We start from the raw sequence: 16,707 nt of genomic DNA on the forward strand, positions 1-16,707 counted from the left end.
ATGACTTGGGTACATCTTTGGTAAATAAAACTAGTTTAATATTGTTGGTTTAATGAAAAACAGCTCTATCTTCTGACTTACAAAAAAAAATTAAACAAAAACAAAACCCAGAAAACCTTATACATGTATTTCACTTATGGTCCTTGCGTAGATGATGGCTGCCTGACATGCATTTGATGTAAAAATGGTGAATAGTGGGGACAGGCACAGTGGCTCATGCCTGTAATCCCAGCACTTTGGGAGGCCACTTTGGGAGGGCAGATTACTTGAAGTCAGGAGTACAGGACCAGCCTGGCCAACATAGAGAAACCCAGTCTCTACTAAAAATACAAAAAAATTAGCCAGGCGCGGTGGCTCACGCCTGTAATCCCAACAACTTGGGAGGCCGAGGTGAGTGGATCACAAGGTCAGGAGTTCAAGATCAGCCTGGCCAAGATGGTAAAAACCTGTCTTTACTAAAAATACAAAAATTAGCTGGGCGTGGTGGCGAGCATCTGTAATCCCAGCTACTCTGGAGGCTGAGGCAGAGAATTGCTTGAACCCAGGAGGCGGAGGTTGTAGTGAGGCGAGATTGCACCACTGCACTCCAGCCTGGGCAACAGAGCGAGACTCCGTCTCAGAAAAAAAAACAAACAAAAAAAAAATTAGCTGGGCGTGGTGGCGGGCACCTGTACTCCCAGCTACTCAGAAGGCTGAGGCAGGAGAATCGCTTGAACCTGAGAGGCGGAGGTTGCAGTGAGCTGAGATCGTGCCACTGCATTCCAGGCCGAGCGACAGAGGTGACTCTGTCTCAAAAAAAAAAAAAAAAAAAAATAGCTGGGTTTGGTGGTGCACACCTGTAATCCCAGCTACTCGGGAGGCTGAGGCAGGAGAAAGAATGGCTTGAACCCAGAGGCAGAGGCTGCAGTGAGCTGAGATAGAGTCACTACACTCCAGCTTGGGTGACAGAGTGAGACTCTGTCTCAAAAAAAAAAAAAAGAATGGTGACTAGGGAAATGACTTGGGAGAGCTGACTTTGTCTAATGTTTCATGAAACTTCCATGACTAATCTAAGCATAATTGTTAAGAACATGTGAAATAAATAAATGTAAGTAGGATCAAAGTTTATAAATGAACTTTTCAACAACAATCGTGCTTTACACTTTAACCCGGGAGGCAGAGGTTGCAGTGAGCTGAGATCATGCCATTGCTCTCCAGCCTGGGCTATAAGAGTGAAACATTATTTCAAAAAAAAAAAGAAAAAGAAAAAAGAAAAAATAATTGTGGTTTATAAATAGCTCTTTAAAATGGTTTCCCAACCTCACTGATAACTACACCCTTGGATGGCAGATATTCATTAAATATCCAGGTCATTTCCAAATAAAACAAAATACTAAAGCATTCATTGCTCAACACAGGCACAAGTTTATTTACCTTTGGCTTCTTAAAATTTATAGAAAGAAATAATATATTTGGGTCCATAGGTAAACATGTCCTGTTTCATACTGAAAAACTATTCTGCGAGAAAACACGTTTCTAGAAATTATGTGTCTTCACAAAATGTTAGCTCATGACAGTTCAAAATCGCTTAATTCCTAGGTTTCGCTGTAGAGTTGCTAAGACTTAAAATTCTAATATATAATTATGTAACTACTATAAGTGACTCTGTATGCAAAGTGTACAAGGAAAGTAAGATGTTAGTGAGGTATGAAGATGTGGGGGGGTTTTGTTGAGGAAAAATAACTTAGTCTAGTTTATAAGTTGTTGCAGAATAAAGGAAGGAAGAAAAGATACAGGTAAAACTGAATGCATATAAAAGTCGGAAAGAGAGAATCTTTTGTGGTCAAACTGACCAAAATTGAGTGAATTTATTATGTCTTAAAAATGAGCCTTAATATCAAGGGTACATTGATGCAAAACTAGAATTTGGCATTATCTTTTAAAATGCAAGATTTTCTTGTAGTATTGATAAAAAAGAGTGAAAGATTTTCTTTTTCACCTTTTAAGTAATCTGCCTTAAAAAAATTATGTCTTATCAAAATAATTTTCTCTTTCATATTACCTTTTATCAGGCCTTCAATTACTTTCCAAGAAAATAAAATCCTCTCTATTAAGAGAGCTAATATATATATTTTTACAACTATATAACTTTATTTGCCTTCAAAGCCTTTTAATAATTACCCTGGTGATTATGAAATGAATATTAATAAATATTAAATGCTCATTAAATGCTTAAATCATAAAATATTAAATGATTATAAAATGAACAGTTGATTAAATAGGATCCCAGATCACTATATAATTCAATAATCACTCTGGTAACCAGACTATTAGTGACCTAAATTAATAGTTACCTGAGATCCTATTAATCAAATTTTTCCTTTTTTCTTTTCTTAATTTCAAAAAATATGGAAGGCCTCCTGAATTTGTGAGTTATCCTTGCACAGGGGCCATGCTAATCTTCTCTGCATCATTCCAACTTTAGTATATGTGCTGCCAAAGCAAGCACTCATCAAGTGTTTTAAATCTTTTTTTACATTTTTGACAAACTTCCTAAAATCAAATTCTAAATTCAGTCTTTTGACCTTGAATTAACTTTGGAATTTGCCAGTTGAGCCCCTGGGAAAGCTCAAAAGATGTGTTTCTCACCTTGAAAAAGAGAGACATTAGCCAGGCACGGTGGCTCACGTCTGTAATCCCAGTACTTTGGGAGGCCGAGGCAGGTGGATCACCTGAAGTCAGGAGTTTAAGACCAGCCTGGCCGACATGGCGAAACCCTGTCTCTACTAAAAATATAAAAAAAAGTAGCCAGGCATGGTGACGGGCACCTATAATCCCAGCTACTCGGGAGGCTGAGGCAGGAGAATTGCTTGAACCCGGGGGGCGGAGGTTGCAGAGAGCCGAGATCGCACCATTGCACTCCAGCCTGGGTAACAGAGCGAAACTCCATCTGAAAAAAGAGAGACATTAGACTAATTAGGCTTATTTGAAATGTTAAATTAAATGGGAAACATTGTCAAATAATAAATGATGCTAAACGTTAAGTTATATTTATGAACCCAGGGTAGGAGGTGATGAGGGTGATAAAAAACATTTTTTTAAATAAGTTATATGGCCGGGTGCAATGGCTCGTGCTTGTAATCCCAGCACTTTGGGAGGCCAGGGCAGGTGGATCACGAGGTCAGGAGTTCGAGACCAGCCTAGCCAACACAATGAAACCCCGTCTCTACTAAAAATACAAAAATTAGCTGGGTGTGGTGGCAGGCACCTGTAATCCCAGCTACTTGGGAGGGTGAGGCAGGAGAATTGCTTGAACCCAGGAGGAGGAGGTTGCAGTGAGCCAAGATCGCACCACTGCATTCCAGCCTGGGCGACACAGCTAGACACCATCTCAAAAAAAAAAAAAAGTTATATTTCTGGATATGTTACTGATATGAATGTTCTAAAAATTATGAGATTCCTAGAAATCTAATGTTATAAGTCATAATTTTGTTACTATGTTAACATGATATATGCCACAGAAATAACCAGGTTTCCTTGTCAATTGCTGGTTATAATGAACTCTCATCAGATTTTTTAACCATGGCCATTCTGTCTTGCTCATCAATAGTGTTTTGGTTCTTCTCTAAAAGCATTTGCAATCAGCTATTGCCCCAAATTGCTTCTTCAAGATTCATGGAAATGACTCTGACAAGTAGTCTGGAATAGAAGGTCCTAATAAACTTATGATTATAACATTGGACTGGGTAAGAATTTCCAAAACTCTAGTGGAAAAACTGGACTCAGAAAACTGCTGACTCGGCTAGGTGTGGTGGCTCATGCCTGTAATACTAGCACTTTGAGAGGCCCAGGCAGGCGGTTCATTTAAGGCCAGAAGCTCGAGACCAGCCTGGCCAACATAGAGAATCCCGGTCTCTACTAAAAATACAAACAAAACAAAAAAATTAGTTGAGTGTGGTGGTGCACACCTGTAATCCCAGCTACTCCAGAGGCTGAGGCACGAGAATCGCTTGAGCCCGGGAGGTGGAGGTTACACTGAACCGAGGCACTCCAGCCTGGGTAACAGAGCGAGACTCTGTCTCAGAAAAAAAAAAAAGAAAAAGAAACCCTGCTAACAACATCAGGAAGAATAAGAATTACATGGGACTAAGCTGACGGATTGTAATTTTTTTTTAATACCTACAGTATTATAGTGTCATAGGCATAGTTTGATGGCAAGTCCCTGGCTTCATAACCTTGAGAGGCTTTTATTTATTTATTTATTTATTTATTTATTTATTCATTCTTGAGACAGAGTCTCAAGTGGCGCGATCTCGGCTCACTGCAACCTCCGCCTCCCAGGTTCAAGAGATTCTCCCTGCCTCAGCCTCCCGAGTAGCTGGGATTACAGGAACCCACCATCATGCCCAGCTAATTTTTGTATTTTTGGTAGAGACGAGGTTTCGCCATGTTGGTCAGGCTGGTCTCGAACTCCTGACCTCGTGATCCACCTGCCTCGGCCTCCCAAAGTGCTGGGATTGCAGGTGCGAGCCACCGCGCTTGGCCTGAGAGGCTTTGCCTGGCCAACACAGAGAAACCCATCTTTACTAAAAATACAAAAATTTTCTGGGCATGGTGGCGCACGCCTGCAGTCCCAGCTACTTGGGAGGCTGAGGCAGGAGAATCACTCGAACCTGGGAGGTGGAGGTTGCAGTGAGCCAAGATCACTCCACTGCACTCCAGCCTGGGTGACAGAGCGAGACTCTGTCTAGGAAAAAAATTTTTAAAAAAAAGGTCCAATCTGGGCCAGGCACAGTGGCTCATGCCTGTAATCCCAGCACTTTGGAAGGCCGAGGCAGGTGGATCACTTGAGGTCAGGAGTTCGAAAACAGCCTGGTCAACATGGAGAAACCCCATCTCTACTAAAAATACAAAACATTAGCCAGGCATGGTCGTGGGCCCCTGTAATCCCAGCTACTCAGGAGGCTGAGGCAGGAGAATCACTTGAACCCGGGAGGCAGAGGTTGCAGTGAGCCAAGAACGTGCCACTGCACTCCAGCCTAGGCGACAGAGCAAGACTCCATCTCCAAAAAGCAAAAAAAAGAGTCTTTACAATCAATCATTATTCTTACTGCTCTTACATAAATAATCAGGCCAAGTTTAATAAGAGACCAACCTTATTTTGCAACAAATTGATATTTTTTTCCTTGAAACAGGGTCTTGCTCTATTACCCAGGCTGGAGTACAGTGGTAGGATCACGGCTCACTGCAGCCTCCACCTCCCAGGCTCAGATGATCCTTCTGAGGTCAGCCTCCTGAGTAGTCGGGACTACAGGCATGCACGAACATGTCTAATTTTTTTGTATTTCGTGTGCCCCACGTCTGATTTTTTTGTATTTTTTATAGAGATGGGGTTTTGCCATGTTGCCCAGGCTGGTCTCTTAGACTAAAGCAATCTGCTCCTGCCTCGACTCCCAAAGTGCTGGGATTACAGGCATGAGCCACCACTCCTGGCAACAAATTGATCTCATTGTGATTGTGTCTGGCAGAAATGGGGGTGACTGTACAAAGAAAAATTATGTTTCAGAAGAAAACTATAGTGTATCCATTATTAGATTCTAGTTCATTGTTGTGGAGGGTTTGTTATTTACCTGGAAACTTGAGTGGATCCTGAATTCTTCCAGTTTCCTCAAATGTCTGGCTATGACTCTCCAAACTAACATTTCCAGTTTTTCTCCCTTCTGACTTAGAGTTACTGAAAGTAAGACTTCCTTTCCTGAAGCCCTGCAAGCTAAAACTAGAAGACTTGATAGAGACTTCAGATAAATCACCACAAACACTTAGGTATACACCACCTTCATGCCTACCGATATACAAACTAATCAGAAAGTTCACTGCGATCACACCTATAATCCCAGCATTTTGGGAGACCGGGGTGGGAAGAACACCTGAGGTCAGGAGTTCAAGACCAGCCTGGGCAACATGGCGAAACCCCATACAAAAATTAGCCGGGCGGGGTGGCGGGTGCCTGTAATCCCAGCTACTTGGGAGGCTGAGGCAGGAGAATCGCTTGAACCTGGGAGGCGGAGGCTGCAGTGAGCCAAGATTGTGCCATTGCACTCCAGCCTGGGCAACAAGAGCAAAACTCCATCTAAAAAAAAAAACAGGCCAGGCGCAGTAGCTCACACCTGTAATCCCAGCACTTTGGGAGGCCAAGGTGGAGGGATCACGAGGTCAGAAGATCGAGACCATCCTGGCTAACACGGTGAAACTCCGTCTCTACTAAAAATACAAAAAATTAGCTGGGCGTGGTGGTGGGCACCTGTAGTCCCAGCTACTTGGGAGGCTGAGGCAGGAGAATGGCGTGAACCCAGGAGGCAGAGCTTGCAGTGAGCGGAGATCATACCACTGACTCCAGCCTGGGCAACAGAGCGAGACTCTGTCTCAAAAAAAAAAAGGCCGGCACAGTGGCTCATGCCTGTAATCCCAGCACTTTGGGAAGCCGAGGCAGGTGGATCACAAGGTCATCGAGACCATCCTGGCTAACACGGTAAAACCCCGTCTCTACTAAAAATACAAAAAATTAGCCGGGCGTGGTGGCATGCACCTGTAGTCCCAGCTACTCAGGAGGTTGAGGCAGGAGAATCGCTTGAACCTGGCAGACAGAGGTTGCAATGAGCCGAGATCGCATCACTGCACTTCAGCCTGGGCGACAGAACGAGACTTTGTCTGGAAAAAAAAAAAAAAAGTTCACTGGAACCCCTAATGCAAATTGCAACCAGGAAAATCTGTGTCAAATTATCACTGCCTGCCCCTACTCCAACTGAAAATGCTTTGATCCAGCATCTAGAAATCATGTCAATTGGCGGCCCTCCAGGCTCAGAAACTAGTTTACAGATTGCTGCAAACATTAACCTTATTCTTTTGTTTCCTCTTATTAAATACCTGTTTGCTTGTGCCATACAGAGGCCTGACCGTGATGGCAGCCCACCTGCCACACCACCTCCTGGAATGAGACGGAACTGATTAATTGGACTGACCTAGTCCCAGGTCTCATACTATTCAAACACTAATCTGATTTTTCTGTCATCCACCACCAAATCAACTTTTAGCATGTGGAACTTGTAGAGAAGTTTCAGATAGGAGAAATGAAGAAGTTCGAGAAATGCTATCCCAAAATATGCCCCTTTGATAGACTGATTACTTCAAATGGAGGGAACCTGGGGAACAGCAAGGGCAGGGAGGACTTTCTTTGACCTTCCCTTATCTACCTAAACACGGATCCTCCAAAAGGAACTCCAGTGTCATGAATCCCCTCCCCAGGAATCTTCTCAATCAGGAAAGATGAGCTCAGATCACAGGAGATGAGACTGGAGGTTGGCACCACGCCCAGATCTATTCTTCTGGGACAACTTTTCTTAACTAAGAAACTTATAATCTGCATAACAAGACAACTTTTATTCACCATACACTTCCTCCCTGCACCCTCCCATAATTTAGGTCACCACCACCTCCTAGAAGCCGCAAGCCCCTGTTTTTTCTGTAGCTCAGGATGCTATATAAGCTTCAATCATCTGGCCCTTCTTTGAATCTCATATATGGTGGGGCTCCTGTGCATACTTACTTAATTAAAATGAGTTTTTTTCTACTGTTAATCTGCCTTATGTCAATTTAATATGTAGCCCAGTCAAAGAACCTAGAAGGGTAGAGGGAAGCCATGTTTTGCTCCCCTACACCAGGCACACAGTTGGGACTTGGGGATCAAAAAATATTTGTTTACCAAATGCAGTTTTGATTAGGAAGGTTAAAGCTCTGTACTAGGCTGATTTTTATTCCAGGTATGAACTTGTCTGTTTACCGAGTTGGCCAGGCATGGTGGCTCATGCCTGTCATCCCAGCACTTTGGAAAGCTGAGGTGGGCGGATCACTTGAGGCCAGGAGTTCCAGACCAGCCTGCTACTAAAAATACAAAAAATTAGGCCAGGCGCAGTGGCTCACACCTGTAATCCCAGCACTTTGGGAGGCAAAGGAGAGCAGATCACCTGAGATCAGGAGTTCGACACCAGCCTGGCCAACACAGCGAAATCCCATTTCTACCAAAAATACAAAAATTAGCCAGGCGTTGTGGTGGGCACCTGTAATCCCAGCTAATCAGGAGGCTGAGGGAGGAGAATCGCTTGAACCTGGGAGGCAGAGGTTTCAGTGAGCCAAGATCGTGCCACTGTACTCCAGCCTGGGCGACACAGTCAGACTCTGTCTCAAAAAAAAAAAAAAAGGTAGATTTGAAATAGAAAAATTCTTACAACACAGCCTCCCACATTACTAAGAAAAACTGAAATAATATAAACACCACCTGATCTTTTTTTAGGTCATCAAGAAGAGAAAAATTTCACAGCTGCCCAGTGGATTCATAAACTCTATTCACACTTGCCACAAGATGGCGCCACATGAGCTGGTCATCCCTGCAGAAACCCAGCTATGTCTTGCAGGCATCAAGTCTTCCTAGAGCAATTTGCGGGACCATTATATTTGAACATTCACTGTCTAAAAGGAAGCTCTTACACGACACCTAAATGCAACATGTTAAGTCACCAGGGTGTCTCGGAAAAGATAAATAAATAAATGTAACGTGTGATCCTGAATTGGATTCCAAGCCAGGAGAAAAAACAGCAATAAGGAACGTTATTGGGACAATTGATGAAATTGGAACATGAATTTTGCATTAGATAAAAGTATCATCTCCATGTTAAATTTCTTGTTTTGATAGTTGTACTGTGCTTATGAAAGAGAATGTTCGGCCAGACATGGTGACCCACACCTGGAATCCCAGCACTTTGGGAGGCTGAGGCAGGTGGATCACCTGAGGTCAGGAGTTCAAAGACCAGCCAGCCCAACATGGTGAAACCCCATCTCTACTAAAGAATACAAAAATTAGCCGGACGTGGTGGTGGGCGCCTGTAATCCCAGCTACTGGGGAAGCTGAGGCAGGAGAATTGCTTGAACCCAGATGAAGGAGGTTGCAGTGAGCCAAGATCGCGCCATTGCACTCCAGCCTGGGCGACAAGAGCAAAACTCTGTCTCAAAAAAAAAAAAAAAAAGGAAAGAGAATGTTCTTGATCTTAGGAACTACACACAAGTGTCCTGAGGTAAAGAAAGACACATGATGTTCTCCAACCTAATTCTCAAAGGGCTCATAACACAATAGATATAGATGATGCATGTATCCTTATGGAGGGGAGAAGAGGGAACAGTAAGACAAATGGAACAAATTGTAAACAATTGGCAAATCTGGGTAAAGAGTATACAGAAATCCTTTGTACTCTTGTTACTTTTTTTTTTCTGAGACCAAGTCTCACTCTGCTGCCCAGGCTGGAGCGCAGTGGCGAGATCTCGGCTTACTGCAACCTCCGCCTCCCGGGTTCAAGCGATTCTCCTGCCTCAGCCTCCTGAGTAGCTGGGACTACAGGCACCCACCATCACGCCCAGCTGATTTTTGTATTTTTTTGTTTGTTTGTTTTGTTTTTTTTTCACGGAAATCTTTAATTTCAAGATGATTCCAATCTCTCTCTGTTGTTTTACAGAAATGTTATCAGACAGTATATTACTATTTTCACTTAGCAATATGTAGACATCATGTTTCCATGCTTATAATCTCCCTTAAAATGATTTTTTTGTTGTTGTTGTTTTGTTTTGTTTTATTGATCATTCTTGGGTGCTTCTCACAGAGGGGGATTTGGCAGGGTCATAGGACAATAGTGGAGGGAAGGTCAGCAGATAAACAAGTGAACAAAGGTCTCTGGTTTTCCTAGGCAGAGTGTTTGTGTCCCTGGGTACTTGAGATTAGGGAGTGGTGATGACTCTTAACGAGCATGCTGCCTTCAAGCATCTGTTTAACAAAGCACATCTTGCACCGCCCTTAATCCATTTAACCCTGAGTGGACACAACACATGTTTCAGAGAGCACAGGGTTAGGGGTAAGGTCATAGATCAACAGGATCCCAAGGCAGAAGAATTTTTCTTAGTACAGAACAAAATGAAAAGTCTCCCATGTCTACTTCTTTCCACACAGACAGGGCAACCATCCGATTTCTCAATCTTTTCCCCACCTTTCCCCCCTTTCTATTCCACAAAACCGCCATTGTCATCATGGCCCGTTCTCAATGAGCTGTTGGGTACACCTCCCAGACGGGGTGGTGGCCGGGCAGAGGGGCTCCTCACTTCCCAGTAGGGGCGGCCAGGCAGAGGCGCCCCTCACCTCCCAGATGGGGCGGCTGGCCGGGCGGGGGGCTGACCCCCCCACCTCCCTCCCGGACGGGGCGGCTGGCCGGGCAGAGGGGCTCCTCACTTCCCAGTAGGGGCGGCCGGGCAGAGGTGCCCCTCACCTCCCGGATGGGGCGGCTGGCCTGGCGGGGGCTGACCCCCACCTCCCTCCCGGACGGGGTGGCTGCCGGGCGGAGACGCTCCTCACTTCCCAGACGGGGTGGCTGCTGGGCGGAGGGGCTCCTCACTTCTCAGACGGGGCGGCTGCCGGGCGGAGGGGCTCCTCACTTCTCAGACGGGGCGGCTGGGCAGAGACGCTCCTCACCTCCCAGACGGGGTCGCGGCCGGGCAGAGGCGCTCCTCACATCCCAGACGGGGCGGCGGGGCAAAGGCGCTCCCCACATCTCAGACGATGGGTGGCCGGGCAGAGACGCTCCTCACTTCCTAGATGGGATGGCGGCCAGGAAGAGGCGCTCCTCACTTCCTAGATGGGATGGCGGCCGGGCAGAGACGCTCCTCACTTTCCAGACTGGGCAGCCAGGCAGAGGGGCTCCTCACGTCCCAGACAATAGGCGGCCAGGTAGAGACGCTCCTCACTTCCCAGATGGGGTGACGGCCGGGCAGAGGCTGCACTCTCGGCACTTTGGGAGGCCAAGGCAGGCGGCTGGGAGGTGGGGGTTGTAGCGAGCCGAGATCATGCCACTGCACCCCAGCCTGGGCACCACTGAGCACTGAGTGAACCAGACGCTGTCTGCAATCCCGGCACCTCCGGAGGCCGAGGCTGGCAGATCACTCGCGGTTAGGAGCTGGAGACCAGCCCAGCCAACACAGCGAAACCTCGGATTTTTGTATTTTTAATAGAGACGGGATTTCACCATGTTGGTCAGGCTGGTCTTGAACTCCTGACCTCAGGTGATCTGCCAGCCTCGGCCTCCCAAAGTGCTGGGATTACAGGTGTGAGCCACTGCATCAGGCTTCTTGTTACTTTTCTAAAAGTTTACAATTATACTAAAATAAAGCATTACCAAAAAAGTTATTTTATAGCCTGTAAGAATGTCATTAAATTTTTTTTTTTTTTTTTTTTGAGACAGAGTCTTGCTGTCGCCCAGGCTGGAGTGCAGTGGTGCGATCTCGGCTCACTGCAGGCTCCGCCCCCCGGGGTTCACGCCATTCTCCTGCCTCAGCCTCCTGAGTAGCTGGGACTACAGGCGCCCGCCACCTAGCCCGGCTAATTTTTTGTATTTTTATTAGAGACGGGGTTTCACCATGTTAGCCAGGATGGTCTTGATCTCCTGACCTCGTGATCCGCCCGCCTGGGCCTCCCAAAGTGTTGGGATTACAGGCGTGAGCCACCGCACCCGGCCCTTTTTTTTTTTTTTTTTTTTTTTTTTGAGACGAAGTCATGCTCTGTCACAGGCTACAGCACAGTGGTGCAATCCTGGCTCACTGCAACCTCTGCCTCCCCGGTTCAAGTGATTCTTGTGCCTCAGCCTCCTGAGTAGCTGGGATTACAGGCGCATGCCACCATGCCCAGCTAACTTTTGTATTTAAGTAGACTCCGTGTTTCGCCATGTTGGCCAGACTGGTCTCGAACTCTTGTTTTGAAGTGATCCACCCACCTCTGCCTCCCAAAGTGCTGGGATTACAAGCATGAGCCACCGTACCCGAGCAGGTGTGTTTGTTTGTTTGGAGACAGGGTCTCGTTCTGTCACCCAGACTGGAATGCAGTGGCATGAGCTCGGCTCACTGCAACCTCTGCCTCCTGGGCTCAAGGGATCCTCTTGCCTTAACCTCCCTAGTAGCCGCCATACCTGGCTAATTTTTGTATTTTTTGTAGAGACAGGGTTTTGCCATGTTGCCCAGGCTGGTATTGAACTCCTGAGCTCAAGCAATCCACCTGCCTCTGCCTCCCACAGTACTGGGATTACAGGAAATTTCAGAGATAAAATTAGGTATCAACACTGTATGCCAGGTACTGTTTTAAGCCTTTCACACTAATTGACTCATTTAATCCCCAAAACCATTCCATGGGATAGGTGCTATTATTACTCTCATCTTGGTTTTTTTGTTTTTGTGGCTTTTTTTTTTTGAGACAGTGTCTTGCTCTATCACCCAGGCTGGAGTGCAGTGATGCAATTTTGGCTCACTGCAACTCCACCTCCCGGGTTCAAGCAATTCTCCTGCCTCAGCCTCCCAAGTAGCTGGGATTACAGTCACCCGCCACCACGCCCGGCTAATTATTACTCTCATCTTAGTGAAGAGGAAACTGAAGAGAGGTTGAGTAACTTGTGGATCACACAGCTGTAGGATCAAGCTCTTCATAATAACACACAATCAAGAAGGTTTAAGGATGGCCAGAATATGCTCTGCTGATAATTTAGGATCAAGTACTCTGTAAAATGTCTGGAGGGAGGAAAGGCAACTTTATTTATTTATTTATTTAGAAACGAAGTCTCACTCTGTCGCCAGGCTGGAGTGCAGTGGCACAATCTCAGCTCACAGCAACCTCTGCCTCCCAGGTTCAAGCAATTCTCCTGCCTCAGCCTCCAGAGTAGCTGAGATTACAGGCGCGTGTCACCACGCCCGGCTAATTTTTTGTATTTTTAGTAGAGATGGGGTTTCACCATGTTAGCCAGGATGGTCTCGCTCTCCTGACCTCGTGATCTGCCCGCCTCAGCCTCCCAAAGCGCTGGGATTACAGGTGTGAGCCACCACGCCCAGCCAGAAAGTCAACTTTTTTTTTTTTTTGAGACAGAGTCTTGCTCTGTCACCCAGGCTGGAGTGCAGTGGCGCAATCTTGGCTCACTGCAACCTCCACCTCCCAGGTTCAAGCAATTCTCCTGCCTCAGCCTCCCAAGTAGCTGGGATTACAGGTGCCCGCCACCACGCCAGGCTAATTTCTGTATTTTTAGTGGAGACAGGGTTTCACCATATTGGCCAGGCTGGTCTCAAACTCCTGACCTTGCGATCCGCCCGCCTCGGCCTCCCAAAGTGTTGGGATTAGAGGCGTGAGCCACGGCGCCCAGCCCCGGAAAGGCAACATTAAAGGACAACTTTGCTGTGATGAATTTAGGTGTTTTTGTTTTTGTTTTGAGATGGAGTCTCGCTCTGTCACCCAGGCTGAAGTGTAGTGGCGCGATCTCAGCTCACTGCAATCTCTGCCTCCCAGGTTCAAGTGATTCTCCTGCCTCGGCCTCCCTAATAGCTGGGATTACGGGCGTGCACCACCACACCCGGCTAATTTTTGTATTTTTAGTAGAGACGGGGTCTCGCCATGTTGGCCAGGCTGGTCTTGAACTCCTGACCTCAGGTGATCCACCTGCCTCAGCCTCCCAAAGTGCTAGGATTATAGGCATAAGCCACCACATCTGGCCGAATTTAAGTGCTCTGAGTCCCCTGCCTCAACCTGACACTGAAACTGATGCAAAACTCAGTCCTGAATTATGCGGTTTATCCAAAATAAAAAAGAGACATAAAGTGGCTGCTGATTATGTAGCTGAACCTACCAGCCATTATCACTGGAGGAGAAATCAGAATGTTCTTTCAACAAACCTGATTATTCTCAATACCCACTTTTATTTATTTGTTATTTGTTTGAAACAAGCAAATAAATAAAACAGGGTCTCACTCTGTCTCCCAGGCTGAAGTTCAGTAGCACGATCAGGGTTCACTGCAGCTTCAAACTCCTGGGCTCAGTCAATCCTCCCACCTCAACTTCCCGAGTAGCTGGGACTACAGGTGTGCACTACCATGCCTGGCTAATTTCTTGTATCTTTTGTAGAGAAGGGTTTCACCATGTTGCCCTGGCTGGTTTCAAACTCCTGGGCTCAAGGGATCCGCCCACCTCAGCTTCCCAGAGGGCTGGGATTACAGGCATGAGCCACTGTGGCTGGCCTCAATATCCGCTTTTAAATACACAAATGTTATAAACTCAAACTTATAAAACATAGAGACATTCCCTATAACCCTGCAATTTCACTCCTAGGTATTTACCCTATGGATATGTTCACAGATGAGCAAAATATGGTATATACAAGAGGGACCATTTGTGATAGAAAAGGTCTTGGAAAACACCTAAGTGTCCATAATTATAGGACTGGTTAAATACATCATGATATAGCCACATAGGAATAGAACAGATTTTTTTTTTTTTTTTTTTTGAGACAGAATCTCACTCTGTCACCCAGGTTGGAGTGCAGTGGCACGACCTTGGCTCACTGCAACCTCCGCCTCCCAGGTTCAAGCAATTCTCATGCCTCAGCCTCCCAAATAGCTGGGATTACAGGCGTATGCCACTACACCTGACAAATTTTTGTGTTTTTAGTACAGACAAGTTTTCGCCATGTTGGCCAGGCTGGTCTCAAACTCCTCACCTCAAGTGATCCGCCCGCCTCAGCCTCCCAAAGTGTTGGGATTACAGGCGTGAGCCACCACGCCCAGAATAGAACATTTTATAAGAATACACAACAAAAGCACAGTGGCTCAAGCCTGTAATCCCAGCACTTTGGGAGGCCAAAGCAGGCAGATCACTTGGGCCCAAGAGTTTGAGACTAGCCTGGGCAACATGGCCAGACCCTGTCTCTACAAAAAATTAAAAAATTGGCCGGGCATGTGCCTGTAGTCCCAGCTACTTGGGAGGTTGAAGCAAGAAGATCACCTGAGCCCAGGAGGTCAAGGCTGCAGTAAACTGTGATCATGCCACTGCACTCCAGCCTAGGCAGCACAGTGAGACCATGTTTCAAATAAACAAATAAATAAAAGTGGATATTGAAAATGATCAGGTTTGTTTGAAGAAAATTCTGATTTCTCCTCCAGTGATAATGGCTAGTAGGTTCAGCTACATAATCAGCAGCCACTTTATTTCTCTTTTTTTTTTTTTTTTTTTTTTTTGAGACAGAGTCTCACTCTGTCACCCAGGCTGGTGTACAGTGGCTCGGTCTCAGCTCACTACAACCTCCAACTCCCAGGTTCAAGCGATTCTCCTGCCTCAGCCTGAGTAGCTGGGATTACAGGCATGCGCCACCACGCCTGGCTAATTTTTGTATTTTTAGTAGAGACGGGGTTTCTCCATGTTGGTCAGGCTGGTTTTGAACTTCTGACCTCAGGTGATCTGCCGGCCTCAGCCTCCCAAAGTGCTGGGATTACAGGCGTGAGCCACCGTGCCTCGCCTATTTCTCTCTTTTATTTTGGCTAAACCTTGCATAATTCAGGACTGATTTTTGCATCATTTGAGTGTCAAATTGAGGCAGGGGCTCAGAGCACTTAAACCTAAATTCATCATAGGAAAGTTGTCCCTTGAAGTTGCCTTTCCTCCCCGCGAACATTTTACAGAGTACTTGCTCCTGGGTGGCAGAGCGACCTTATCTCAAAAAAAAAAAAAAAAAAAAAAGAATATGCAACAAAAGATGCAGTTACTTTAAAAGGAGCTTTTTCCAATAAGGACACTAAATAAAATATGCTTAACTTCATTAGCTATCAGGAAATGCAAATCAACACCACAATAAGATGCCATTTAACACCCACTAGGACAACTATAATCAAAAAGTCAGATACTAGTAAGTGTTGGTGAGGATGTGGAGAAAATGGGACCCTCATATACTGCTGGTGGAAATGTAAGATCATACAGCTGATGGAAAACAGTCTGGCAGTTCTTCAGATGGTTAAAAATAGAATTATCATATGACCCAACAATTCTACTCCTAGGGTATACACCCAAGAGAATTGAAAACATATGTCTACACAGAATACTTGTACCTGAATATTGATAGCAGCATTATTCACAATAGCCCAAAAGTATAAACAACCCAAATGTCCATCAACTCATAGATAAACAAATGTAATACATCCATACAATGGAATATTATTTAGCCGATAAAGGAATGAAACTCTGATACATGCCTGGTGACAGAGTGAGACTCCATCTCAAAAAAAAAAAGGAATACAGGCCAGGCACGGTGGCTCACGTGTATAATCCCAGCGCTTTCAGAGGCTGAGGCAGGAGGATCACTTGAGCACAGGAGTTCAAGACCAGCCTGGGCTGGAGTGCAGTGGCATGATCTCAGGTTCAAGTGATTCTCGTGCCTCAGCCTCCCAAGTACCTGGGATCACAGGCGTGTGCCACCACACCCCGCTAATTTTTGTATTTTTAGTAGAGATGGAGTTTCACCATGTTGGCCAGGGTGGTCTCGAACTCCTGACCTGAGGTGATCCGCCCACCTCGGCCTTCCAAAAGTGCTGGGATTAAACATGTGAGCCACTGCACCCAGCCGAATTGTTCACTTTAAATGAGTGAATTGTCTGATACATGAATTTATATCTCAGTAGAGCTGTTTTTCTAAAAGCTCTTTATGTACTAATATAAAACAATCTCCAAGGTATATTAAGTGAAAAAAGCAAAGTGTAAAACTATTAGATATGTAACCATCTGAGTAAGAAAATATAATTATGTTTGTAAATATACAGATATTTCTGGGGGAACTCATAAAACTC

The 16,707-nt window shown here is 45.6% G+C and overlaps 1 protein-coding gene and 1 non-coding gene across 2 annotated transcripts in view; both read right to left on the reverse strand.

The window, feature by feature from the left end:
* Nucleotides 1-1,380: 1,380 nt before the first annotated feature.
* Nucleotides 1,381-16,707, reverse strand: part of C20H19orf47 (chromosome 20 C19orf47 homolog) — a 53,044-nt gene continuing 37,717 nt past the window's right edge. Inside the window, exon 10 of the mRNA XM_055369432.1 lies at nucleotides 1,381-2,929. Coding sequence (XP_055225407.1) covers nucleotides 2,820-2,929 — 110 coding nt within the window. The 3' untranslated portion in view covers nucleotides 1,381-2,819. The remainder of the gene's footprint in view (nucleotides 2,930-16,707) is intronic.
* Nucleotides 2,382-2,488, reverse strand: LOC115931671 (U6 spliceosomal RNA). The gene has a single exon (XR_004068119.1). It is a non-coding gene; the product is annotated as a U6 spliceosomal RNA (small nuclear RNA).

Source organism: Gorilla gorilla, chromosome 20, assembly GCF_029281585.2.
Source record: "Gorilla gorilla gorilla isolate KB3781 chromosome 20, NHGRI_mGorGor1-v2.1_pri, whole genome shotgun sequence".
Lineage (NCBI taxonomy): Eukaryota > Metazoa > Chordata > Mammalia > Primates > Hominidae > Gorilla > Gorilla gorilla.